We start from the raw sequence: 26,767 nt of genomic DNA, 5'->3' as shown, positions 1-26,767 counted from the left end.
TGGTCAATTTACTTTTAAACTGTCCATCAATTTGCATGGCAAATCCGCTGTCTGTGAAAACGCAAAGCAATTTAAAATGAGGATGTGTTAGTCAGACAGTGTGGATTTGCAATGATGGAACTGCCAAAAAAGGGCTTATGGGTAGAAGAACTGTTTACACTGTGCACACTGAGCTAGTAGAGATACATGTTTAATGTAACTCTAATTAATAATAGTTTGTGTAACATGTTTTATTTAAATGTCTCTTTGTTTTGCTGGACATTCATGCTGTATAATACATTAAAAACACCCTGTCGCCCTGTCCCTCTGCCTCTCTGGCCACAAATAACCCACCTAATAAACAGGGACTTGGACAGGTAGAGAGGCAATGTGACCAAGACTCTGGTCTGCTTCAGTGGACCTGAACACAACCCTTTCATCTGTTGAGCCAGCAGGCCGAATCAAGTGGTCTTTATTAAAGTCACTTTGATGGATTCAACTCTGGCCTCCCAGCTGTGATCTATCACCTGTCCCGCCTGTGGAGGTCGTAATAAACTTGTTTAGCAATGGGGTCACTGCATGCAAGCGGAGTGCGTGTGTGTGTGGAGGGTGGGGGTGCTTTCTTTGCTTGTACAGGCTGTTATGTGGTTCAGCGCTGTCATTATAAGCAGCAGATAAACAGCTGTATATCCATAGCTGCTGGCACTGGATCCACTTGTAATGATGTTTGTAGTTTCCTCCCAGATTCTAGCCTAATGGCATCATATATTAATACACACACTGTTAAGATATGGTCAGGCAAAGTAGCTGTATGTGCTGTTATCCCTTTGAGTAGTTTTACTGTCCCGAGCAGCTTCTGCATATTTCTTAATAGCGTAGTAAATCTAAAGTTGTTGAGCCATGGTGAGTCCTTTGCAAGTTCAGTGAAGCCAAACACAGAAATGCTTTTTATTCGTACAAAAATCAATGATTTCCTGTTCTGTTAGTAAATATTTTTCCATAAACACAAAGTAAGTATTTGTTACACTTTGTTAAGTGCCAGGAGGACCTGGCTCACAATCTATTACATTTATTGTCTGCGTTTAATGTGCAGCAGTCCGAAATGAACACTAGTAGGAGTTGCATTAGGAAGATGAGATTCCTAAGTGTTCTTTCCATCTGTCCTTCAGTGATTGAAGCATAAGAATTAGCAGACGTTGTAGATATCGCTGGCCAGCATTTCCCCGTGTGTCATCTTCCACTTAGCAGCTGTCCCCAGTGTATGCCAGCAGATGCAGGTTACTGTTAGTCAGGGTGAAACCCATCCGCTTCCTAATGGGCACCACAGGGATCAGTGTTATTGGATGATTCATCAGATCAATGGTGCGAGGCAGTCCTCATCTGACTTCCACAGTCCAACATGTGGAAACAAGCAGCAGTGTGGTTTAAAGGCACCAGAGACTATATATGATTTTATTGTTTAAACAAAGTCAAAATTTGATTTACAGCTCTGTGTCCAGATGTTCTAACAAATGTTTCAGTTTTAAAAGTGAATCACAGCGGTGTATCATGTCCTTTTATGAGTGAAATCTCTCACAAATTAAGTTTTGTGAGAGGTGTATCTGGAAAAAATCAGAGATACTTCATTCTGTAAAGCCCTGTGGATGATACAGCAAAGGGGGAAAGGCTAGTATTGTTATAGTGGGTTTTTTATGGCACACGTTTGAAGGCTTACATCACAAATACAAAACAAAATCCAAGCCGATACAGTGTGAATAAAGCACATACTTTGTTGACTTTCTTTTAAAAATGTAGATGTATGACCTCAAATAGACCAACATCAAAAACAATGTTAATGTCTTCATATAAAAATAAAAATAAGATTTCTAATTTTGACTCGTGTAATGTGTGCCTCTAATTGTGATATTTTGTCGGTCTCCTTCCCTTCACCCTTATTAAAATACAGTCTGGGTACCTTTGTGAGTAGATTAAGTTAGTGGATTTTTCTCACTCAGAAATTCACAGTAATTTTCTGATAGGCTTCATATATCCTCAGGAGAATGCTAAAGCACGCCTCCAAGATGTCCAGAATCTGAAATCAATCTCCTTCAAGATTCTTCCTAAAATATGCACTTCTTCCTGGATATTGTTTGCTTCTTTTACTTTATAATCTGATACCAGCGAAGACTCGTGCCATCAGAAGTTAGCCGGGCGCACCATCATGGTTGTCATGGTAGCCATCAGATTTGGACCCTTCCAATAGTACCACTTAATTCCATTGTAGCGAACCACACTGGATGCGGCAGGGTAGTATATGCCATTCAGGTTAGACGGACCACAGGCCTCAAACCACCACCCTGCAGAGGAAGATGTACCACAGAGTTCAAGGAAAAAGTCAGAATTAATTGAACTCAAGCTTGTGAAATGTAGCACTCAAATGTACAGCTGTGAGTCAGTAGTAACTTTATATTGGTTCAGAGGGAAAATGAAATGCACTTCAGGGCATTTACAAGTGGGAGGATGGGAATTTTTAACAAGGCGGGTTATAAGGAGAGACAGATTGCGACAGGGGGCAGATGAGTAGCTCCAGCTGATCCGAGTAGCGTACCTCCTGACGCCAGCTGTGCGCACTTGCAGGTGCAGCGGTCATTGTCTCTGTCCTTGGTGCTGAACTGGCTCCCGGTGTGGGTGAGGCTGCTGGTTCGTCCAGCTGTGCCGCTGAAGCCCTCGGCATGAAGGCTGGATTTCGGAGTAGAAAAACAGTATGGAATTTCAGCAAAAAAAGCTCAGCTGCAAGCACTTCAATATTTAAAGCAACTTGTTGGCAGCTGCAAATGGCAGTGAGTGGATACTGCCTGAAAACAGCTCAGTAGCTCTAAAAAACACCTGATGTTGGTAAACTTAACAGCACAATCATGTTTACTAAACCAGCTGCTGTGTGATTCCTTAATACCACAGGATACTAAGGGCATCCATTTTGCTTCATACTGTTCACTTCTTATTTTATACTCTTGTCTGTTTTGTCGGCGCTACTGGGCACACCTGACTTTAGCAAACAGCAGCATTTTTAACAGGCCACAATCGAATCTCTTCTCTTTTGAGCTTTCAAAATTGGTGTAGAAGGGTTTGTTTTTTGATGCAACTCTAGTTCCGCATTCATTTTAGTTATCCTTTATGTGTGTATTTGACAATAAATAAATAAAAAATCAACAAGGAGGATAAAGCTATACACACTTGTAAACCACTGTAGGATATCACTGACTTTTTAGAATGTGCAATGCAAGGTACTAGCTCCCCCAGGTTCTCATTGTTGCTAAACATCAATATAAAAACTAACCCAAAGAACCTCTCATTATTTTTCTTCCATGCTGTGCTTTGTGTGTGAAACAACACAGTCTGAAAGAAATCTCTTGCCTAAGCTAAATAGATTCAGTCAATTATATTTTTTTGTTACAGCACCCCAGCAATTGTGTGTGTCTGTGTGTGCCCACGCTGTATGGTGTGTGTTTCTGTGTCTATTTGTCCATCTGTTTGTGTCACTACGGGTTTTAAGAGAGTGGACAGGAAGGTCAGTGCAGCTGCTGTCTGGCCTCGCCACTGCCCTGTCATTCTGTCTAGTTAGTGCTGCACTCTCCCCTGAGTTACGTGACCTCTTCTGTATCCTGGGGCACGCTGTCTGTGTGACTAAATGAAGAATCCTCCTCCTCCTTTGTAAGTTCATAGGGCAAAAAGGACAAAAACATCATGAGGACGAGGCGAAGTTTGAAGTTTGAAGTGATGGTGCTGAAATGGCACAGACTTCCAGAGAGTAATGTTTTGTTAGACAACTTTAACCTACTCTGTATTTGTATAATTAATAATAACAATGACAATAAATACAACTATTAAAGTTAAACATATTTCCATGGTCCAAGTTTGATCCAGACATGGAAAGACAATTCGTGAGCTTACAATAGGTTGAATGACACCTTCATCTTTGCTTGAGAGCGTCTGTGTCGCCTGCACTGGCACTAGGAAACTTTGGTGTTCAGGTAGAAACCCGTACCTAAAAAGGACTACAACATTTTCCTACTTTACGGCATATGTCAGCAGCATGCCGAGAAGAAGAAGAAGAAGAAGAAAACAAAGTTCAAAGTCGTTGCTGAAGCTGCAAATAATCTGAAACAAAGAAGTAAAGTTAATGTCTGCGGAGAAAAAAAGAAAAAGAGAGAGGGATAAAGCAAGAGCTAAAACAAGGATTAATGTCGGCGAGAGCTGAAAAGAACTGTTGTCATAGCACTGCAGGTTGGTGATAATGGCAGCTTCTGTAAACAGGATTTAGTTCCGTTTGGATACAGGTCAGGTCCATTAACTACAGTTATTATCTTTGTGGTATGCACAGAGCTGTGATTGACCTGTGTAGCCGAACCGCTTCAGACAGACAAATCCGTGGTTCTTCTGAGTGGATGATGGCTACAATAAGGTAATGTTGTCATTAAACTGCTTTTAATACACTTTTAAATTAATGGATACTTACCTGGTTAAACGATTACTACTGTCTGCATTCATTGTATTTGACACTGAAATCTCCTCACAGCGTCAGTTTACAGAGTTTATGTTGATATGACACGTTTGTTCGCTGTCTGGGGAAATGTTAATATGGGACGTATTTTAGTCACACGTTGATAATGTACATATTGTCACGGTCTGACAAAAATGTTGTGTTGTTGAGTTATAGAGTGGTGTAGTTTCACAATGTTTTATTGAGGTCTGACACTGATGGTTGTGATTAGCAGCTGTTTAGCAGACGGCGGTTGTCTTCCAGGTTCTGTGTATGTGAGAGTGTGCGCAGGCTGAGAGTGAAAGAGCTGAGAGAGGTTGTTGTGTTGGTGTAGGCTACACACCACAGTACTAGCCTGTGTAGATATATTTAACTGTACCCAATGAGCAAGTTCTCCAAAAACTCCATAGTGTTGCTTTAAACAAGCATTATAAGTATAATAAATACATTACAGTAGCAGACAAAGGGCATCAAGGCTAAGAGCCAAATAAGCAATGATAGAAACACAAAGCTGCCCCACAGGGCAGGGATTGCTGGTAGATCTGCAGGGGCCAATTTCTTTTGGATAAAGTTGCACAAACATTTGAACATTTGTTAAAATTTATGTTTTTTCATCTCTCGTGTCATCATGTTAAACGTTCTCTGATGCAGAAAATTAGGACCTATCAAATTAGACAGACAGAGTAACCACAGGTTACAGGATATCCTCTTAGAAAGAGATGCCTGCTAAAACATGCATTAGCCAGATAGAGCAACCACCAGTACCGCAGACCACAGGCTGACCCGTTTCCATGGGAGCGTCTTTTAATATTGTTATTGTACGATGTAATGACAAAGATAGTGTTACATTAAAAGAATGTCAACTACTTTCTGTACTATCGGAACAGCTATTCTTGGCTACCTCAAAGGGGAAGGTGGCCTGTCACATTGATGATTAATGTATGAATCTTGTTATGTAGTTTTAGATTAAGACCTCCATGCTGCTCGAGGGAGCGTGCTTGATGCAGCTGAGGATGAGAGCTGCTCAGGCTGACTAGCTGCTGAACAGGGATCCAGCTTGGGAGTTATAATGTAATTCCATAGAAGAGACCCGGCACCTTCAGTGTGCTAGTAAAGCTAATGCATATTGAACTAGTTAAACAGAACATGATCTCAGACGTAGCAAGCTGCAGAGGTGATTATAGTCACTCAGGTGCTTCACCTCACACTGTGTAGCCTACAGCAAAAATTGTGAAACATTTAGTTTTATTGTTCTAATTATGTGGAAGAAAGTCAGGCAAATGCAATTTGCTGCACTATTAGGGAGCTTGGAAGCAGCACACTCACATATTATTATGATTTGTCATTTCTCAAAACATCAATGTCCATAAACGTACTAAAAATAAGGTCAAATTCCTGTGAATTTATGTGAAATCCAACCTGAACTGTTTGGTTTGTATTTTATTTCTCTTCTGTTTTGAAGGAAGCACAGCTTCAGCACACTAGCACATCATCTTGTTAGTAATTGCAAGGTAACCGGAGAGCTTTGTTCGAGTTGTCAGTTTCTGGCGGGGACAGATATTGCTGAGTGTTGCTGCTATACTCCAGTGGATGTGGCTGCCCTTGGGAATTTCAGGGGCAGAGGCAGCCTAAAGACAGGCAAAAGTGGCTGCTTGCCCTCCAATTAGCTCATCGTTTTGAATGACATAAGAACCCTAAAATTGTCCAAGTGGTGCCGTACTTAACTGCACTGCTCTGGGATGAGAAAGCTTTAGAAAATGAGAAATCGAGAACTGTTGATAACAGTTTTTAATCTGAGAGTCTCACACCCACAGGGAAGGCAACATTTGAAAGTTTGTTACTATATTCCAATTAGGCCTTTCACAATACGCAGTTCTTAATAAAACACTTCACACGCCTTCACTGTATCTCTGTCATGTCAAAGTGAAAACAAATACAATTCTATAGACCTGAGTGTATAATAAGTGTGCCGTTTACTTCATGTTACCTGTAGTTGTTGTCCTCTCCATCTATGTAGAAGTGATCGTAATGTGAGAAGGCTTCATTCCCCTCCCTGTCTTTAAGCTGGACATACAGACTGTATTCCTGGGAGCTGGTCAGCTTGTGGATGATATCATTCCCCAGCCAGTGTTCTCCTGAAGGCTCTCCAAAGCCCTGGATTAAACACAAAGAAACAACAGAACATAAAAATATTCTAACAAGGCGGATGATTTTACCGTCAACCTGCCAAGTATTTTTGGAGTTAATATGAAAATAGACCTCAATTTAAGGAGGCACATTTATCATTGTGATGGGTTAAGACAGTCCATTGAGTTTAACATAGAAATAATCTACTCCCAAAGTTAGGTTCCAGTAAAGTGACGCTTTAATTTATCTTAGTATCTTACACATATTCCATCAAGACCTGCAACACTTAAATAAAACAACATTTTTTGAACTGCCTCCACTGCTGGTTGAACTTTACAGAGGGATATTTGAAATGTTTAATTAAAATGAAGGGCAGGCTGCAGGAATGAGCATCATGTTTTGGCCACAGCTGGCACTAATATAGAGGCTTAATAATATCAACTACAGTAAATTAGTTAGTGGCACAGTTAATTCCTTATTTAAACAGGAACACTTGCTTGCATGCTATTTTTAATGTAAATATGTAAATATTACAGTGAGATTTGGAATGTAAAAAGCAAAATAAACAAATGAAATACACAATTTCCCTTTCACAGTCTCCTAGATGTTTTCCTTAATTTTTAAGGCTGGGTCTGTAATTCAGATTACATTAAATTCTTTATCTATTGAACAAAAGGACACTTTTTCTCCTTCAGCTTAACCAAAACTCTAAGTCACTCTGTCTAGCTGTCAGGCTCTCTCTTTGTTATTGGCCTTAAGTGAGAGTAAATATATGGTAACAGGCGCAGAGCATCTATAATCTGACCAGCAGGTCTGGTCTGGGTGCAGCTCAGACCACAGTTTTTAAAAATTATGGAGTGTGGACTAAGGCAGTAAGGCATTATAGTACATATGCTATCTGCCATCTACAGGGCCTCTGCTCCCACACCCTAGCTGGAGCCAAATATTTATCATCCACTTGTAAAAATATTGTCTTTGAAAGAGGTTTTTTTGGCCTTTTTCTGCTTGCAGACACAATCCTCACCACGTTTTATTTTCAAACTGAGCCGTGGCAATCGATTTGTTGGCGTGGGTGAGAGACAAATTGCTACTCCGCTCAATCAAAAACCCAAACCAGCCTCACTCATTTGTTTTGTGTGTAATTTAAACAGTCAAAGAGGTTTGCAAGCATAGTTTTTTTCTCGTTTTTTATTGCACAGAGAATTTTTGTTTCTATTGAGAAAACACAGAGATTTAACGAAAACATAATTTAAATTACAAACAACAAAAGCCAAAGGTGTTATTTAGCCAAAGCACTGAAGCAACTTTTTAGCCTCTTGTGTATGATTGCATTGAATCTACTTTGTAGTGGGGGGCTTGCATTTAGAAAAGCTGTTACTTTCATCATCATAACCCATTCACAGGAAAGCTATTACAGTAAACAGTAGTGCAGTGTAAGTTTTTGAAGTGCATGGTGTGTTTGTGTATGATTGTCCGCCTGTGGTTGTGAGGGAGTATGACAGGGAGAGGGAGCAGGAACAGGTGCAATAACATGGGGGGGTTGTAGGGAACATGAGAGCAGCCAAGTACAACAGCGACGGGTCACCTGGGATCACAGGCTAGCCGGTCTCCCACGCATCTCTGTGCCAAACCACCCGTGGATAATTACTGAAACCCTGTGTCCAGTCCCATAGTTCTGATCCATACTAGTGATGCATCCCTGCTCTTTGCTGTCTGCAGAACCTACCATTTTGTAGTCCCTCCACCCACGATGAAAGTCCACAGAGCCGTTTCTTCTGTGCTGCAGGACTGTCCACCCCCCACCACTTGTCTTCATATCACAGTAGACCTGGAAATAAAGGGGGGAGTTATGTCTCTGTCAGCTAGTATGAAATGTTAGAGAATGCTTTATCAGAACCAGCATGGTTATGTACGCTATGATATTTTCTTATCTACAAAGATACCTTGTAGCAGGACTGATTGACATGTTAAGACTTCATTGCACCTGCTATCATTTCACTGTGGCAAAAAAGGATTTGAAGTGTTATACAATGCTCTGTGGTGAATGCCGATCCACATTTCTCCACCATGCTGAGAGAACTATCTGACTGTTTGACACAAACTATTGTTCAGTGCTGGATAGGCAGCATAGATTGTGTTTGTGCCAGTATAACACTCTGGAATTACCACAGATCAGCATCAAATATATAGCCTAGTATTTAAGAATCAGTTATTACATTGTGTTGCTGCTGTTGCCCCTCTAAATTTTCCATTCTGTGACAGCTTGTGTTAGTGCTTAAGAGAGATGCTCCATTGGCTGTCCCACTAAAATGCGTCATTGCATAATTTCCATAATTGAAAGTGTTAAAACTATCAATGTGTTTTTTTTGCCTCTATATATAGTAAACTATTTACATCCTGCTCTGTAAGTTATGATGAGACCAACGGCAGCTTTGCACGCAGAGTGGTTTCTGACTGCAGCTAAAACTGTGAGACTGACCACCTTCGGGGCGGGGGAGGAGCTCACAGTTGCACCCACTGCTCGTTGAGGACAGTTATTGCACAACCATACGTTTCATGTCAGTCTCCAAAAGTCACCAGAGAAAGTTGCTAGATTTATCGCTAGTCGCTTTTAACAGAAAAAGTGGAAAGTCGCAAACATTTAGCGAGAGAGTGGCCAAGTTGGCAACACTTGTTTCTGTGCCAGTGGGGAAAAAATGCCTCCCTGCATTACTTGATGCGTGTCGTAGGGATTCACTGACCAGGCAGAGTTCATTTTCACCTGCTTTATTCGAACCTCGGGTCTCAATGTAACAACAGCACACTATTTCACATTAAACACCACCACAATGCACATGTCCAGAACTGAACAAAAAACACACGCCCCAAACCATGACACGTGTATCAAATGGTTTGGATTTTTTTTCCTGAAACGTCCCATGCCTATGTCCCTTTTTCATGCTGCTTCTTGGAACTCAAGTTTCTCTTATATGAAGGATGTGGGGGGGACCCTACTTTTCAGGGTGTCATGCAATGATATGACCCAGGTGGGAAGGAAAAACTAACATCTCAGCATGTTCTCTCATCCCTTCAGTGGGGGATTGAGGAGGAGGCTTCTGTGTTTCTGGTTACACAGACTGTTTTCTTTTTCACTTGGCTGCACATTCTATCGTATGTAGATGGAATTGGAAAAACTAATAGAAATAAACTGACAGATTTTGAAATCCAGACCTGTTAGGGGACTTGTTTTAGATATTCAAGGTGTTTCAGTGGACATGTTCCATCTTTCTTTAGGTACAGGGATTAAATGACTGTGTGGGTGGTAGGATTAAGTACTGTTTGTTACCGAGATCCTTTTTAATTAAACATATGTCAAATATACCTCAAGGCTACAGGTTTGGACTTGTCTGTATTTTCTTGGCACCATATTTCAGTCTCAATACAACCTTGTCACCTAATGTGAACCTGAAAACAGTCTTTGTAGCCTTTATTTGGCAAAGTTATCGATGAAAATAGAAGAAAATATATTCTCCAGCTTGTTGCTTAAATGTTACCTTCAAAACAGGCCACTGACATTGGTCAAGAGTCAGTACAGATATTTCACATCTCCAATGTCTATTGAAATGAGTGTTTTCCGCATTATACAAGAATAGAAAACCTAAATCAAGGTTTTTTTTTAAAAAAGAGCACTTTCCACTCTGAAAAATGGTGCAGACTGGCAATTTGCCATTATTATCCTCTGGCACATTAAGCTAATGTTCTGGCCTTAAAGGCATCACACTGAATACAAAAACAGGGTATTGAAATAGAATTCTCAATTTAATGTCAAGTCCCCAATGTGGTCATTACTGTGATTTAGTCCAGATACATATTTAGTACTCCATATTTAGTTATTATTAGGCAAGAAGTGAATGTTTTAGGGCCAAATCCATTATAATGAAACAACTCATAACAAGAATTATTGTGTATTTTCAAAAAAGACAATGCCATAGTTTTATTTTCGAAGAAGTTTCTGGGAATATGCTCCTCAATGTGTATTTAGAAAAGCCATAGTAATGTGTTTAACTTAATGAGTCCTGTGTATAAGTAGCTCTCAAAAGTATAACGAAGGTATTAAAAAGAAACTGATCCAAGCTATGAATTTGTTTGCTAATCATCATCATTATTTAAAACCTTGTCAACTTGGATAGATGGATATGTGGCCAATATCTGCCTTAAACACACATGCCTTTTGTCTCTGATCCAAATGAGAAAGCTGCACTCCCTCTGAAAATAGGGCAATTTGTATCTGCCCCACTTTTTATGCACCACCCAGCTTGACAGCCACATTAGAATTAGATGGCATTGATTGAAAGCAGGCATGGTTTTGGGAGTACTAACTTGTATCAGTGAAAACGTACATTGGCCCCAGTTGGCAGGAAACACATGGCATGAGTGCCTAACACCTGGCGGCCTTGCCCACAGGAAATGAAAAGGAAGTACATGGGAAAACAGCAGCAGGAGGACGTGGTGCCAACAGCAAACTAGACTAAAACTAATGAATAACAAAAAAGAAAGAAGAAAGAAAAAAACCCTGCTTCACTGTTATCTTTTCTTTTTTCCCCCTGCTAAGCGCTTGGAATGAACTTCCTAGCCAAGAGGGCAGGATGGGATTTAAAGAATGGATAGCCTGCTGATGGATGCCATGGTTGAGTTAGCAAGGGATAGCTACTTCAGATCACCTCCTAGGCTCTTCTGACTTTGCATTCAGCAGTGCACTCTCACTCACAATGAAGTCTGCAGGACACAATGCTCCTCCTGCTTATTATTTTAGCTCTCTGTAAACACAGCGTGGCACCTCTCTCAACCTTTCTACCAAAGAACCAGCAAATTGCCATGAGATCAGACTAGTTTCTTCTTCAAGAATTTGTTGTGGTAGAGAAAATTATAGTAAGCTAGCTAAATTTTATTGTGTGTGAGCTGTACCTTACACAGTCTGGGACAGAACCAACCAAGTTTCATGTCATACTTTGTTAGGTGATATTTACTAGAAAAGGCCAGTGGCCTTTGAAGCCTTAGTACCTTGACAGTCTGGGTAGTGTTGTTGAGGCGTATGCTATATACTCCACTCTCTTTCAGCCCAGATCGCAGGATCTCTGCACAGTCTCTGAAACGATGTTCCTGCTTGGGCATATTAGAGATTTCTGCAGAAACATGAAAGCATGTGTTTACAGATGGCAACCGTATGGGTTCTGCCCACAAATCCCAACTCCATATGTAATTTCTCTTGCAGTGTTAAGCTCTGGTCTAAGCCTGTGGTGTCTGCAGTGTAGGCATGGATCTTGTGTGTACATAATTTGAATTAAAAACTGCTCGAGGATGTGTTTGCTTTCATACATCAATGACCAAAAATGACACACGCTGGTGTTTCTTAAGGATGCTTTGGTGCATTTCTGTTCTTATGTAAGAACATATATTTACATCTTATGTATGCATGTATGCCTTATATGACTGATGTTAATGCGATCTACACAAGTTCACTTAGCCTTACCGTTGCAGTGATTGATCATGGCTAGCAGCTGCTGAACGGTGTCTGTGAGCACCGCCTGCTGTCTCTGCAGCAAGGTGCTGTTGAGCGTAGAGCTGCCCAGTTCACCCTGAAGCTGAGTGACCAGTCCACTCTGCCTCTCCAAAAGCTCTTGAAGCTGCAGCTTTTCACTCTGTAGACCCTGTAGCTCCTTCCCATACCGAGCCTCCAGTGCTAATAGCCTCTGTTCTAGAAAACTGTCAAAGAAAACAAAAACCCAAATACGTTTCTGTTTTTTATGGTACACTGGAGAAAAGAAAAAAAAGTTTAATATTATACCACTGTAAGATGCACACTGGATTGTTTGGGGGCAGAAGATAAAAACAGTGGGTGCAGGTGCAGAATCCTTCCATTCAGCATTTACCTTTCAAGATGGATATTGCACAAACTTGCACATTTTCACAAGGATGATTAATAGACAACAGCGCAACAGTCTCATTGGGCTAACATCATCTAAACACCTGTACCACAGCAGCACTCACAGATGGCCCTGCATGCTAAGCCACTCGATCATATGCCGCGAAGCAACAACCTAATGTTGTGTGTGCATGTGTGTCTTTGTGTCTGCACAAAATGGCACACCCACACCTCCAAATGAAGATCATAAATCCCTGCAGCTTGATCTTTATGGCTTTGACTAATGACTCTGCAGCAGTTATTTATTGAAACAATCCAGCCACCCAGATTGAACAAGCTACTTCGGAGCTACACCGCCACTACACTAAAGATGGATCTTCCATCTCCCACTTTAGGCAGGAACTCAGTATGTGGCCTGGATCAATCCAGATTGATGATTTTTTACATCACTACCACTTTATATTTGCTTTGTAGAAAAACAATGAATAAATGTGGCAAAGTAAAGCTAACAAATTCTCCTTTATTGTGGGTATTTTATGTGGTGCATGTTGGAAAACCTGCACAACAGTGTTTAAACAGTTAGGAGAGTTGACAGAACAAATATGGCATTTTGGATCAGATTACATCCTGTCCAATTAAACCGTTATGCTTATGATATTCTGCAATTTATTATTATAGTAATTTATAGTGTATATATTACTATTAGTCTACAGTCAGTCTCTCTGCAGCCTACTGCACTTCCTGCCAATAGCATTTTACATGTAATGCCTATGAAAACAAACATGTCTTTCTGCCATTTTTAGCTTGGCAGCAGTTCAAAAACTGTCTCCATGCCCATAAGACTCAGCCACAGCAGTCTCACACAACCCTTATTTCCCCTTTAATTCCACAGCCGCCTGGCTGCAAATCTACTGTTGCATTTCCAATTTCATGCACCCTGTCACAGAGTTTACCCTTGTCAAGATGTATTCATTTATTTACATGTCACCAACTTGAAGGATGAGGGCCAAAGGGCACAGCAGGGCCAGATGTGTAACAGGTGTTGAAGTACTGAATGGGGGGGGGGGGGCACTGTGTTTTTCCTTGGTCACACTTGGTACAGCCGAATGGAATGATAAACAAGCCGATACAAAAGAGAGAAAACACTCCTTGTCACACCATACAGAGCCCAGTCCTTAACCCTCCTGACTCTTATTTGACCCTGTGTTCCTGGAGAGAAGAGTGGGAAACCCCTCCTAACATCTACTGCCCACACTGACAAACACTGCCCATTCACTGACAAACACTGACACAATACACATTATATAGTCAGAACAACAGACAACATATCCTCCTCCATTTATTGTAACGTTTTATATACTCTCCTAAAAAAGCATTTGTGCATAGGAGATGCTATTTATGCTTCCCACAGCAGTCACACCAGCTTATTCGATTAGCACCAAACAATGTATAATTTCAATTTAAAATATTGAACATGTTAAAAAAATTACTGAATTTAAGAGAGCTGTTTGTTTACTTATTTTGCCAACTGATGCACAACCTACTTACATTCTTGCTATAGATGGATAAGGACAAACACAGAATGACTTATTTCCCACAAGTGAAGCAAAAGCAACCACAGCAGCAGCATACCAAATGCTCTCCAAACCCTGACCTTATGAATAACCATTGGCATTAGTTGGCCTACAGGAAGTCTTGCACTTCTCAGACATATTACCTGCCTGAATCGTCTCTTTGAAGTGTGTTTGTGTGTACGTGCTCACCTGTTTTTATCACTGAGCCGTGAGATCTCCTGAGTCTGCAGCAAAATATGATTCTCCAGCCTGTTAGTGAACAGTGAGTACTCCAGGAGCTGGATTTCTAGGCGACTTGTTTGATTTAACACCTATAGAATCATTTTTTTAAAAAAAAGACAAAAAAGAATGACACAACATGTGCAGGTAAAAGAATGGATGAGCATGATGAGAGATGAACCCATAAAAGGGACCCTCAGGGATAAAGTGTCACACAACACATGATAGGTCTGATAATTTTCCTCCTTTGATTTTATAATCAAACCTTGAGCAGGAATGATCTCATGTCCACCTATGACATGTTATGAAGTTGCAGATGAAAGAAAAACTCGAACAAAGCAGCGCAGATATTTGTACAGGTTGCAATTTTATAACAACATTGATAAGAGAAAAAGAAAGCAGGAGGACCAAAACAGCCCAATCTGTAATAACAACTCTATGGCATGATTGAAGACACATCTGTGTTGTGCTACCGAACTTTATGTTTTAATTGGCTTGTTGTCAGACGCCAAGGTCGACTCATTGTGTCAATCAGAGCCTGTAGAAACAAAAAAACAGCTGTTTTTGAAGCATTTTGAAGAACCTTTGGGCATGACTTTTCAGCGGGTTACATCTGATTTACATTTAATTAGCTATTCACAAGTGATATCATTTGTTTTTGCATGGGTGTGACCGCACTGTTTAAATTGGCTGCAAACAAGTTATCCCAGGTTCACTCCAGTCCTCCCTACCTGGGTTTCAACGTCTGTCAGTTTGCGAGTCTGCTCTGCTGATTGGCTGAGGAGGTTGGTTCCCATCTCCAGCATGGCAGCAGTCTGGGTGTGTACGGCTGTTCTCTTTATTTCCTCCATCCCAGAGCGCACATTCTCCTGGATGAAGTTCTCCAGCTGGTGGGAGAGCAAGCAGACATTGAGAATCACATGGGGGGAAAAATGTGATTTTTACTGTGGCGAAAATCATATTTTAGTAGGCGTTGTCCCTATGCCTTTACTGACAGCTCAACTCGGTGTGAGAGAGGCCAACCTTCAAGTCATCTGTCTTTTTCACCTCAATCTTTCATGGAATTTAGCATCCCTGAAGCACCTCTGCCATTGTCTCACCACCCACCTATCCATCCACCTCATGTACCTCAGGCAAATACACACCATTACATTAGTAAGGGATGAAATATAGTCATTTCAGTTGGTATTCAGAAAGAGCCGTGAAAGTATATACCCGGCGTCTGACATCATGATATTCATATGCAGGACTTTGGGGATAGTTGCCTGCACCGTGTAATCAATCACAAGCTAGGAGAAAAACCCATCATGTTTTATACCAGGGGTAAAAATAGAATACTATTCATCTTGATCCAATAAATAGATTTTCTTATTAATGTGATGTGTCTGAGCAAACGGCATCTGGAAGTCAAATTCCACTTTTCCTCCGGTGAACGATGGGATTTTGATTTTGTTTAACGGGCAATGGCCTGTGCCTTTTGCAATAAAGCAAAGTAGAATATCGAACCGGAGAACATTAATATTTATGATAATTCTGCTGAGAAAATTTCAGACTTTACTCATTAAACCACACAACTGGAAAATGAAGTCTCTGAGGAAGAAAGCACTCAAATTTATTCAGCTAATGAGTGGCTATCCACAGAAATCGAAGGAAATTCAAATCAGACTACAATTGTTTGTTTGGTTTGGTTTTTAAGCAAAAATAAACATTTCATGTAGAAATGAGGTTATGATAATATGGCGCCACATTAGATGGCTTTTTTAATACATTTTAAAAAATAGTATTCCAAGTGGGCTAATAAAGATGAATCTGCAATTAAAGTGTTTGCCTGCTTGTAATCTTTCTCTCTTTGTCTCTCTTAGATCCTCTCGAACTGTCTCCCTAACTCCCTCTTCTAAAGTCTCCCTCTTATGTCCTCTCACTCTGTAAATCCATCCCTTACATTTTGCTACTTTTGGACAACTGAGACAGCAGGGGAGAAAAAAAGTCCCTCAATAACGGAGGTTATGAAGAGATTACCAACCGGATTAAAGCCAACTCCAAAGGAAGAACTAAAGATCCCTGCATCATAATCAGCCTCATGCATTCAAGCTGCTATCAGCCGCCTGTTCAAAGTGTTCCTATTACAGCCTTTGTGCTGAAGCTCAATCCAGAAGTCTTGATACACTCCATCTCCCACTGCCAATTGCATTAATTACAGCTTTGTCACACACTGCCCTGTGCAGCCAGATAAATCACTTTTGGGATGTAACATAATTCTGTTTTATTGTGTGAAAGAGAGAGAGGAGGGATTGGTGCTGAGAAAATCACAGGACTTGTATCACTGGATATCTTAATTATTGAGCCAAAAAGACGCATTTGTTCTTAGTTACAATTACAGAGGATTTGGGGAACATGTCAGCTGTGTGTTCTGGCAAATGTTGATGATGGACAGAAGCTTTTCAGGATGAGTGTAATTCTAAGGAAAGGAGTGAAAATGTGTCACTTGATGGATGAGTCGGTGCAGTTTATGTTTTGTCTTAAGTTAAAAGGATCTTGTAGCTGTGTCTATTTGGTAGTTCTGTTTCTACTTTTATAAAGCAGTGGAAAGTAAGGGACATTTTTGTTTGTACTGTCCACACATATTTTTTTTTAATTTAGCACATCATCTCTTTCCAGATGTGATTACTCTGCATAGATCTGTTTTCATTTGAGCTTACTTCTGTTAAAGGATTGGCTGGTTGACACACCACCTGCAGGTTACTTAGATTAATCAGGAATTTATTTGACAGGGTCAGTACTGTCTGTAAATCTACCACTTGATCTTGAAATATTCATCATCTTATAAGGAATCAAAAACCAGACCTTGCCTCTCATGCTACCTTGAAGTTAACCTTGTAGTTTTGAATGAGATTTCTGGACAAACTCAAGCTCATCACATGCAAGCCTTATGTGACATTTCAGCCATTTCTTACAAAATATTACCTTGCTGCAAACTATCTGCCAGAGTATAGTAGTAACAAAATGTTTTGTTGTAATTTGGATAAACGCTTTGTTTCCATGCCAAGGACATAGTTCGATGTCATTTAGTATGTAAAAATGTGTGTACATGGAAAAGTAGTCACTAGTTGGATAATATGAATAATGGAGGTGACATTTATTGTTTTGGTTTGATGAAGAATTACAGGGCCAAAAAATCAGGTCACTAATGGTAGCCTAGCTACCTTGATCTCTGTGTAATATTTCTGCATTAGCATAATCCACACAGCCTCTTACAAGTATAACTAAAGCACACTCACATCCCTTTTGCCAAACCCTCAGGGCAGCAGAATGCAAAGGGGGACTTGATGGGGGGGGGTTGTATTGGGGGTCAGTCCAAAAGAAAACAAACACTTTTTTTTCTTTGGAAACAAGAGACAAGGAATTTTGAGCATTAATACAGTCCTGTCACACTCATCCACTTGGAGATTCCTCTGTGGAACATGGTGGATTAGTGTGTGCGCTCCCAATTCTGTATGTGTGGGTGTATGTTTTCTTTCAAGGGGTTTGGGTGGATGGCTCACAGAAAGGGTTGTCACGTCTCTGGGGAGCTCTGAGTGAGATCGTACAAAGTTTCACAGAAACACCAACGCACACATGCCTAAAGCTCTTCTGTGTGCATGTCACCAAGTTCTTCCAAAGCTCCTACAGATAAGCTTAATTAGCTCTACAAGGTGCTGAAAAGGCTTTGCCATCTGGGGTCAAAGGTCAGTATACCTTCCTACATATCTAAACCAAAAAAGCAGCTTTCCGGGTTTTATGTTTTTATGGAAGTCCCACCTACAGCACGATTATTTATGCATTGCTTCAACCTGGGTTACTTGTTGAAAGGTGGTATCTTTTGTGCATTCCAGATGTTGTGTGGAGGAAGTTGGCAACAGAGCGAGGTATGTGTCAGCAGAGCTTTTCCTTTAGATGCGAGGGGATTAGGGCTTCATCTCGTTCATGGCTGCTCATATCACATCTCTGGTGCAGTGAAAGTGAGGGTGAGAGGTTACATCCTGCGCAGAACATGCAGGATGATTTGTATTCTACAATTTAGCTCATGCTTTTCAAACTGTACACATGAATAATGTACTAAGGAAATGTGTGTGCATTCTCTCACTCTCTCACTGTCCCCGTCTCTCTCCATCATCTCAAGCACACACATACTGTACACATGCAGTGCGACCTCATGGGATGTCTCCCGTGGATGCTGGGCCTCTAGTTCATAGACTGAGCACAGAGAGTGTACACAGGCGACCCTGAGTGTGTGTGTTTTGTGTGAGTATGGGTGCATGTCAGGATAGACAAAAGATTTTGGGCATCTGATGGTCAATAAAACACATTTATCATCCCAGAGGGGCAGAATAGCGCACATGGAGTGATGGAGTGATGGCGATGGATAAAGGATAAATGTCGGACGGAAAGGGAAGTAAGAGAAAAAAATAGAGAATTTGTGGTGAGAGTGGGAAGTGACACAAGCACAGGAAGAGCTCTGGCATTCATAATACCCCGTTTTCAAATCCTGAAATATAATCAGCATGTTTGCTCTCAGCTAGGCCAATCTAAACACTCAACACAAATGCTTATAATCAGCCCAGGGATTAGCGTAAACCATAAATATTCTGAGAGAGATGCAGACAAGAATAGAGGGACGGGTGGAGAAAGCTGGCATGTCAGTCAGTCAGTCTCTCTGAGACAATGGCCCAACACTGATTCTGTGCCCAGATGACCTTAGCTATGGAAACCCTATTGTGAGCCCACTTCTAATCGCATCATTTTAGTTTAGTCAGGCCTAATCCTTGTTAAATGGGACTGCAAAGGCCAGATGTCCATTGAGGAGACACACTGAAATCTGTCTCCCACCGATAAACAAGTTTCTTTTTACTGAGAAAACATATTATATATTTATGTAAGTCAAGTTTGGTACTCTGAGCTTTGACCTGACTTTGGCTCATCGTTTGACTACATGAGTCAACAGTGAACTTTCTGTCTACGTATTGCTTGCAGGGGGGAAAATGCTCATCTAGAAGGCTTAACTGTATGAGACAAACTTGGCACAACTTCACATTAGAAAAGTTACTTCACGTTGTGTTTTTCTTTTTTTTTGCATGCAACAGAGAGTTCTGGCAACCCAGTGGTCTTAAATACAGACTCACACTCATACACCAGGAGTTGTCATGGTGCCAGATATGCAGACAGCAAGCATCCAGGAAATCCCAGCTTAGCACTGAACTTATCAATAAGTAAGGCTTGTCAACAGATGTTATTGGATAGTAGAGTGGACATCCTGTACTTTGTTTTACAGCGTACTACAGGATGTAGTGTGACAGGTTGGTTTAGTCGACAGCTCCTTACCTTCTGCAGCCACTGAGTGTTATTCTCCATGGCATTCTCGAGACTCTCCAGCTTCCTCTCCTGCCAGGAAGGCCTTTCTTTCTGAGCCTTACCTTTTCCAGACTGGCTCGTATCTGACTCACTCTCAGGCGGGGAGTCCCTCTGGAGGGTGTTGGTGACCTGGAAGTCCTTTACTGGGAGGCAGTGTTCCACCTCAGGGAGGATGAAGGTGTAGCTGCAGTGGCCGTGTTGGATGCGATGCTGCTGGCGCTCTGAGCCAATCGCGGTGCCCAGCAGGTAGGCCAGGTAGGCGAGGGTCAGGGCCAGCAGGCGGCCCATGTCAGGGTAAAAAGAGGGAAAGGGGAGGGAGGGAAGAGAGGGGGGAGAAGGAATTTGCACCACCTGGCAGAACTGACAAGCAGGTTAGAGGTGTCTCTCTTTTGTCCTCTTTACTTTCAATGTTCCTTGATTTCTTCTTCTTCCTGTCTTCTCAGTCCAATTCCTGCTGGTCCACTCCCTGTTTTATCTCTTCCACTTCTCCTCTTTTGACTGGTCCTCCTCTTTGCTGTTGCATCCAGAAGTCGTCCGCAGTCCAGTTTGTGCTCCCTCTGTTCTCTGCATGGGCGGACAGAAAACACACACACAGAGGAAAAGGGGGATTGTTTCCTATTGTAACTCTAACACCAAGCCAGCGCTTGCAGCTCAGCCCAGGAAGCCAACAGCAGACTTCCCTCCCACTATTTATCTCTCCTCTGAAAAGTTGCTTTCCTCACTGCCGTCTTCTCAAGCTGCTAGAGTCCATGTGTTGGAGGAGTGGAGAGTGGCCTGCTTCAGGATGTTGGCTGAAGCGGTAAAGCTCTTAAAGTACAAAGAGAGGGGGAGAGAGAAAGAGAGAGAGAGCTGTACCTCTACACACACATACACACAGACACACACCCCTCCTTAGCACATAATCACTCAACCACCCTTCATTCTTTTACTTTCTCCCTGCCTACATCGCACTGCTGTTTGCGGAGATTAAGAGGAAGCTACAAAAATACACAGTTCTCACAACACAAAAAGGAACTTTCTCTTCCTTCTCTTAGTCCTTCTTTCATTCTTCATCTTTATTTAATTTAATATTTAGGTTTTTCTTGCTGGGCAGGTTGTCATGTGATGGAAGTTTGAATTTTGTGCACTTTGAATGCAGGTAATTATCAGTGGGAAATTAAGGGCTATTTCCAATATTGATCAGTTCAATATTAATTAATTAGAATATGCTTGTCATATGACACTGTGAACTTTAATCAAGATTTTGAAAAAGACTTGTATTCCTTCAAGGATTTTGCTTTATTGATAGTGAAGACCTTGAAAGAATTTATAGGCAAACACAAAAATACACAACTTCACAGACTAACAAAGGCTAACAATTGTGCCGTGCTCTAAAGGAGTGCAGGTTGTAGCAGGACACAGCTCTACATGTAAGAATAGATAAAATGTTATTACCTACCTTTTCATTGTGGCTTTATTCTCAGGCACAAATAAACACGATGACCTTCTCTTAATTGCCAGATGTTGTGTTAATGCTGCAAAAGGTCAGCTCAGATGCAGGCAATGTTTTAACTTAGTGCATTGCAGTGCTGTTTTGTTATCAAGCATACACTCCTCTTAAAATGTGCCCTGTGCACAAGGAAATGACAGGTACTGGACCTGTATCAGGAGGTGCTCAATATGTAAAGACATATACTGTGACTGGAGGACAAAAAACTCGACCAGGACATCCCTATTAACAAGCATTCTTTTATGAATGCAGTTGGCAAATTATCAGAGTGTGAGTGCAGAAATTATAGGACTAATAAATGACCATCTGCATTAATCTCCAAGCTCTTTACATTCAACTCCAGAGATTAAAAAGCACAGGTTTCCAGGGCGCAGTGCAGTTTTCTCTTTGAATTATATTGAATTCATGTCATTTAATCAACACAATGCAGTTTGCTATGATCTGTTTGTTATTTATTCTTTGTCACATCTGCTCTTCTCTCTTACAATCCTGCCTTTCCATCCTCCATTCATATCACTGCTTTTTTCTGAAGCATCATAAAATGTCTGCCCGACCTCATCTCCTGCTGCTCGATGAAAGATTCAATCCACACTATGATGCAGATCACCCACTTAATCATAGTCCTCTGACTGGACGAACTCACAGCAGGGCAACATACTCACTTTCAATGGATCCTGTTTCTTTTAAATACTTTCCTGTGACAGTGATCATGCACCGCTGACACAAAACACAAGTCTCCAAGGATGATGAGAGAGGAAGTTACCCCGTCACACATCTGACATGTTTGTTTCCCTCCTGTGGTCAATATTCCCAACGAGGAACAAGCCAATATTAGACTTTCAGATTTCTTTGGCCCTCTCTCTATTGCTACTTTAATGATGTATTAGGAAACGGTTGTGCAGAATAGAAAACTCAAATATACTGTACATTTCATGCACTGTAGACTCCAGGCTCTTATCTGCCAAGCATGATGAACATTCCACAATGCCTGTTGTGTGGACGCTCAATGACCCAGCTGCTTTAAAGCCCAGTGTGTGGCCACATCAGTCAGCATACCAATGACTCGGTTCTATAGCAGTATGCATCGACTCATATCCACTGCAGTCGTGCATGTACGGTATATACAGCACCTGCTTTGCAAACACGCAACGATTGATTGATTTTCATTAGGACATGAACTTCACTTCATAGATGATGGTGCTGATTTCACACGCGGAGCTGTCAGTGTGGGGAAAATAAAACAAAGAAGTGTTATACTCCAGCCTCAGAATGTTACTGCGGATTTATTCTCTCCGCTCACATTGATGAGACATCAAATTGACTTGTGTGTTGATTAAATTAAATTACTTCCAACTACCGTTCACAGCAGGGAACAACTCCCAGCAGTTTCTCTTCTTGCCATGGAAAATAATCAGATGTCACTTTATGTTCAGTGCGTCCCAGAATTAAAAAAAAATCCAGAAACTGAGATACAAAAAAAGAGAAAAGAAAAGAATAAATAAAGTGGTTTCCCCACTGAGATGATTTATGCACAAGTACAAGCTTGCTGCTGTTTTTGTGTGTAAAACATCTTACATGAGAAGACTCAGCTTGTATGATTTGAAATGAAGGATGGATGTAGCAAGTGTATTGGGTAACAAGACGCAGTAATGATCTTATGCAAACCCACTGATACTGTGCTGTATCCACAAGGACTCAGAACATTGTTCCCCTTCTGGCCTCTATTCTATAGAGAGAGAAAAAAAGAGAACATTCACATTTTTATTGCACTTCATTTTTCATTTAAAGACAGACCGAAGAGGAAAGACGGGATTAGATACTTTTGGCAGAGAACATGCAGAAAATAAACTAAGCCGCAATCTGAGCGAGTCACGTTGGAGAGCAATACATTGATTTGATAATGTATGTAGATGGCTCCAACAATCAAAACTGCCTCAGGTCTGTTGTGCGTCCAGAAATACACTGTGTATCATCGGACTGTTTCCAGTGTACAAGTCGCAGCACGAGAGTAAATATTTAATATTTAACAGACTCTCGCTTTTAGTTACGCAACTGGATGTGAGTGAAAGTGAAGTGGTTGTTGATGTGCTGAGAGAAATCTGCTGTCCAGAGTTTTCTTTTTCTTTTTTTTCAAAAATAAAATCTGCTCATAAACTACATATAATTTTAGTGTGTATTGTATCTCACATAATTTATGTTTAAGAAATTGTGGGATGCAAATAAAAGTTTATTTCTTACAAGCTGCAAATCTTGCAGTAGAATTGAAAAGTAAAGCTCATACTGTGTCATAGAAATATTACTGTTACATACTCGGGAACCAGCTTATACATAAAACATACATTACCACACACACTCAATACAGTATGTGTCATATCATGAGTTATGTGTTGCAGTAAAAATGTATGTTGTATTTTTTTATTTTGCTCCAGTCTTCTTCACTATTTTTAGATTTGTCTCCCAAAAGTATGACATGTTAGGAAACATCACATATATAAGGTTAAGTACTTTGTTTATTGAAATGTACATTTCAAACATAAACACATTTTATGCCATATATAAAAGTATAATATATAAAAGTTTAGCGTAAAATGTATTTGCCAGGGGCCCGTAAATTCATAGCAAACCGCAGTCAAGTGTTCTCCCAAGGGGGGACACCGGTTGTTTGGTTTAGTGTCTCCTGTCAGGCCAAGGTATTTCCCGCTGCTCCCTGAAGGCCCTGAATCAATCCGCCTGCTGGATTTGAAGGTGACATTCAGCCTCCCCTTCCCATCTGAGGGTGGGTCTAAGCAACTGGGTTTCTTCCTAGTCTGCACCGCTTGTCACCCAGCCCTGTCCTGAGGGGTCATAAAAAATATCATAAGATAAATAATTTTATTTTATTATTAAATCCAAACCTGATGAAAACGTTTGCTAAGCTGTTAGTGATTTTGTTTTTGTAGTGGAGTGGCTGGAGTATCCACCCTGTGGTACAGCCTTGCGCAGTGGGACCCATCACTCCACACAACAATCTTAACCTTCCTCCTGGGCAGGGTGGAAGGACCAGAAAGAGAACAGAACTGCCCCAGATTCCCCTTAAAAGTTTCGTCCTGAAACACCTAACACCCTCGTCCTCTCTTATCCGCATCTGGCCGTCTCTCTGAAATGTCCATCTGTTTAAAATCTGTTTGTTCAGACTGGCAAAAGAGAGAAATCTGAGAAGTGCCCACCTCTGGCTAGCTTCTTTCTTTCTCCCTGCAGTGGGTTTAAAAAGAAGAAAAAAAAGAAATGTGATAACAATGATGATGATGTTAGCATAGCTTTGTTGCCTCCCGTCATGCTGTTTCTGGAAGAACAAGGCAACTAGGCAACAGTGAGCCCATGGGAGCTGTTCTGAAGAGAAAACAAAGTTTAGCTTCACTAATTTAAACTGGAAATAATGTGAACTGGAATGAACCGCATCTGACAAGCCAAAGAGTGAGAAAAGTTTTTTTCTTGTTTGTTTAAGACATGCAGTGCAACTAAATCAAACTCATGGTGCGTTCACTCATTTGTGTGTCAAATCCCATGTGTTAGGTACTTGCAAAAATGACATAATCACAAACTGTCATGTCCAGATAAAACAAAGTTCCACATTCAGTGCCGGAGACTAAATTGAAACTCGAATGCCACAGAGAGTGATTCACCCGTGGACTCTTTTGATTGTGTTCACAATGATATGCATTCATTTCCATGGAGACTCAACAAATAGAGCGGTTGGTGTTCCTCTTTTTTTTCCTGATACCGGAGAGTTTTACCTCCGCTGACCCACCTATCAAAGCAACCAGGCTATTCCAGACAGGAAATTCCTGCACAGAAAAATCTATTATTGACCGTAAAACCCAAATGTACTGCAATTAAAAAACAGAAATGTAGCTGTGTGAAATTGATTGAGTCTGCTGTAGACAGAAAAAAAATAATGGTGTTGACAAATGAGCACTTGGGAAATAACAGTTTCTCAGTCCAGGAGTCAGTTACAGTGTTTAAAGTAGACAGGTAAAGAGCTGTGAGAATGGAGCTTTCGGTATGTGTTCAAACCTGCCAACCACTCCACTCAGACAATTTAACAGCTCTCATAAAAATACAGCAAAGCAGGTCCAGATCCACGTCTGTCTCTCATCGACCTTCCTCATCCGTTAACGTTTGATCCACTCCTCCCAGAAAACACTCCCCAACGTCACTCTCTCCTGCAGCTCTCTCTGTTTAAATTGCTATTTTATCCATTTGTGACACACATAGTCTGCTATGTAACAGCTGCCTGACACACAGCACAGAAACCATTATTCATAGCAAGCTGTTTCTTGTAAAACACCGCAAAGAACCTGTGCAGCGCCTGAGCGTAATTAATTGGAGAAATAAGCAGATGAACACGGTAATGTGGTGAGTTTTTACCACTGTTGCTTCCTGCCGACTGATGACAGTGCAGAATTTGAACAGAATTGGTTGTGATGCTTGGAAGGGTGTGATGACCGCAATGAATGAGCTAATGCACATTTATTAAATGCTCATGTCACAACAGAGGCTGGACTGTAAGCCATCAGTACAACCATGGAGTCACAGTTCATGTCACCTTTAACATGTCTGTTTCTGTTCTTTCCCTCCCCTCTGGTTAGACAAGTTTTCAGTGCCCCCCCCACACATGATTCACCCATAAAGGCTTATAATGTGCTTCATATGTGATTTCAAACCACACTGGGTGAGTGAGGTTTTGTGTGTGTGTGTGAGGCACCTCTCTTGTTTTGCAGTGAGATTAGGTAATACAAAGCATTTTATGGATGAAACACATATTGGAAGCAGCTGCTTTTCCCCAGTTGTTCTTGCATTGCCTTTGCTGTGTGTTGACTATTAGGAAGTCAGCCTCAATGCCCAACACTGCTACCTTCCAAACTAATGAAAAATATATACCTAAGGGTATGCAAGCCTGAGTTACTTTGCGTTTACTGAATGTTATTGAAAGTGAGACGGTTGTAGTGTCGAGATTCTGCAGAAACATGTGTCACCGCTTTGGAAAACCATAGCTATTAAATGTCTGTGCTAGTTCAGAAGAGAAGCAGAGAAACATGTCAACAAACATGTGGCTTTTGCACGTCTGTACTTACATTGGCTTTCACATGGAACACATGCAACATGACCTCTGACACCGCACACACTCAGTAGTCCGTTTCCTTTTCCTGACACCAGCACCTGGGTGCAGTTTTCCACTTTTTAACCCCGGGCAGGGGGTATCCTTTGTGCGTGTGTGTTTACATACATACATGTGTGTGTGTGTGTGTGTGTATGGGCATGTGCATGATTAGTTATTAAAGCCACCAGTATCTGGTCCTGAAGGTGGTAGTGTTGGAGCTCATTAGTGTTGCTGTATAACAGATTGAAAGACTAAGACAGGTAGAAAACAAAACATGTATCATGTTATTAATATTTAAAAATATATTGACATACAGTGAAATTCCTGCCTCACAGAGACAGTGTGTTTACTGCCGTGCATCGTCTAACAGCTTTTATGAAAGAGAAAATGATCATTGATATGTAATCTTTCACAGGGATGCTGAATCAAA

The 26,767-nt window shown here is 41.0% G+C and overlaps 1 protein-coding gene across 1 annotated transcript; it reads right to left on the bottom strand.

The window, feature by feature from the left end:
- Positions 1–1,511: 1,511 nt before the first annotated feature.
- On the bottom strand, positions 1,512–20,454 carry angpt2b (angiopoietin 2b). Its single transcript, XM_028428933.1, has 9 exons — positions 19,679–20,454; positions 15,052–15,207; positions 14,291–14,412; positions 12,135–12,367; positions 11,666–11,787; positions 8,352–8,453; positions 6,486–6,652; positions 2,567–2,697; positions 1,512–2,315 (listed from the first exon to the last, which is right to left on the bottom strand). The coding sequence occupies exons 1-9, from the start codon at positions 19,994–19,996 to the stop codon at positions 2,155–2,157; spliced, it is 1,512 nt and encodes a 503-aa protein (XP_028284734.1). The 5' UTR covers positions 19,997–20,454; the 3' UTR covers positions 1,512–2,154.
- Between the last annotated feature and the right edge of the window lie 6,313 nt (positions 20,455–26,767).

Source organism: Parambassis ranga, chromosome 2, assembly GCF_900634625.1.
Source record: "Parambassis ranga chromosome 2, fParRan2.1, whole genome shotgun sequence".
Classification (NCBI taxonomy): domain Eukaryota; kingdom Metazoa; phylum Chordata; class Actinopteri; family Ambassidae; genus Parambassis; species Parambassis ranga.
This window is presented reverse-complemented; position numbering and strand designations above follow the sequence as displayed.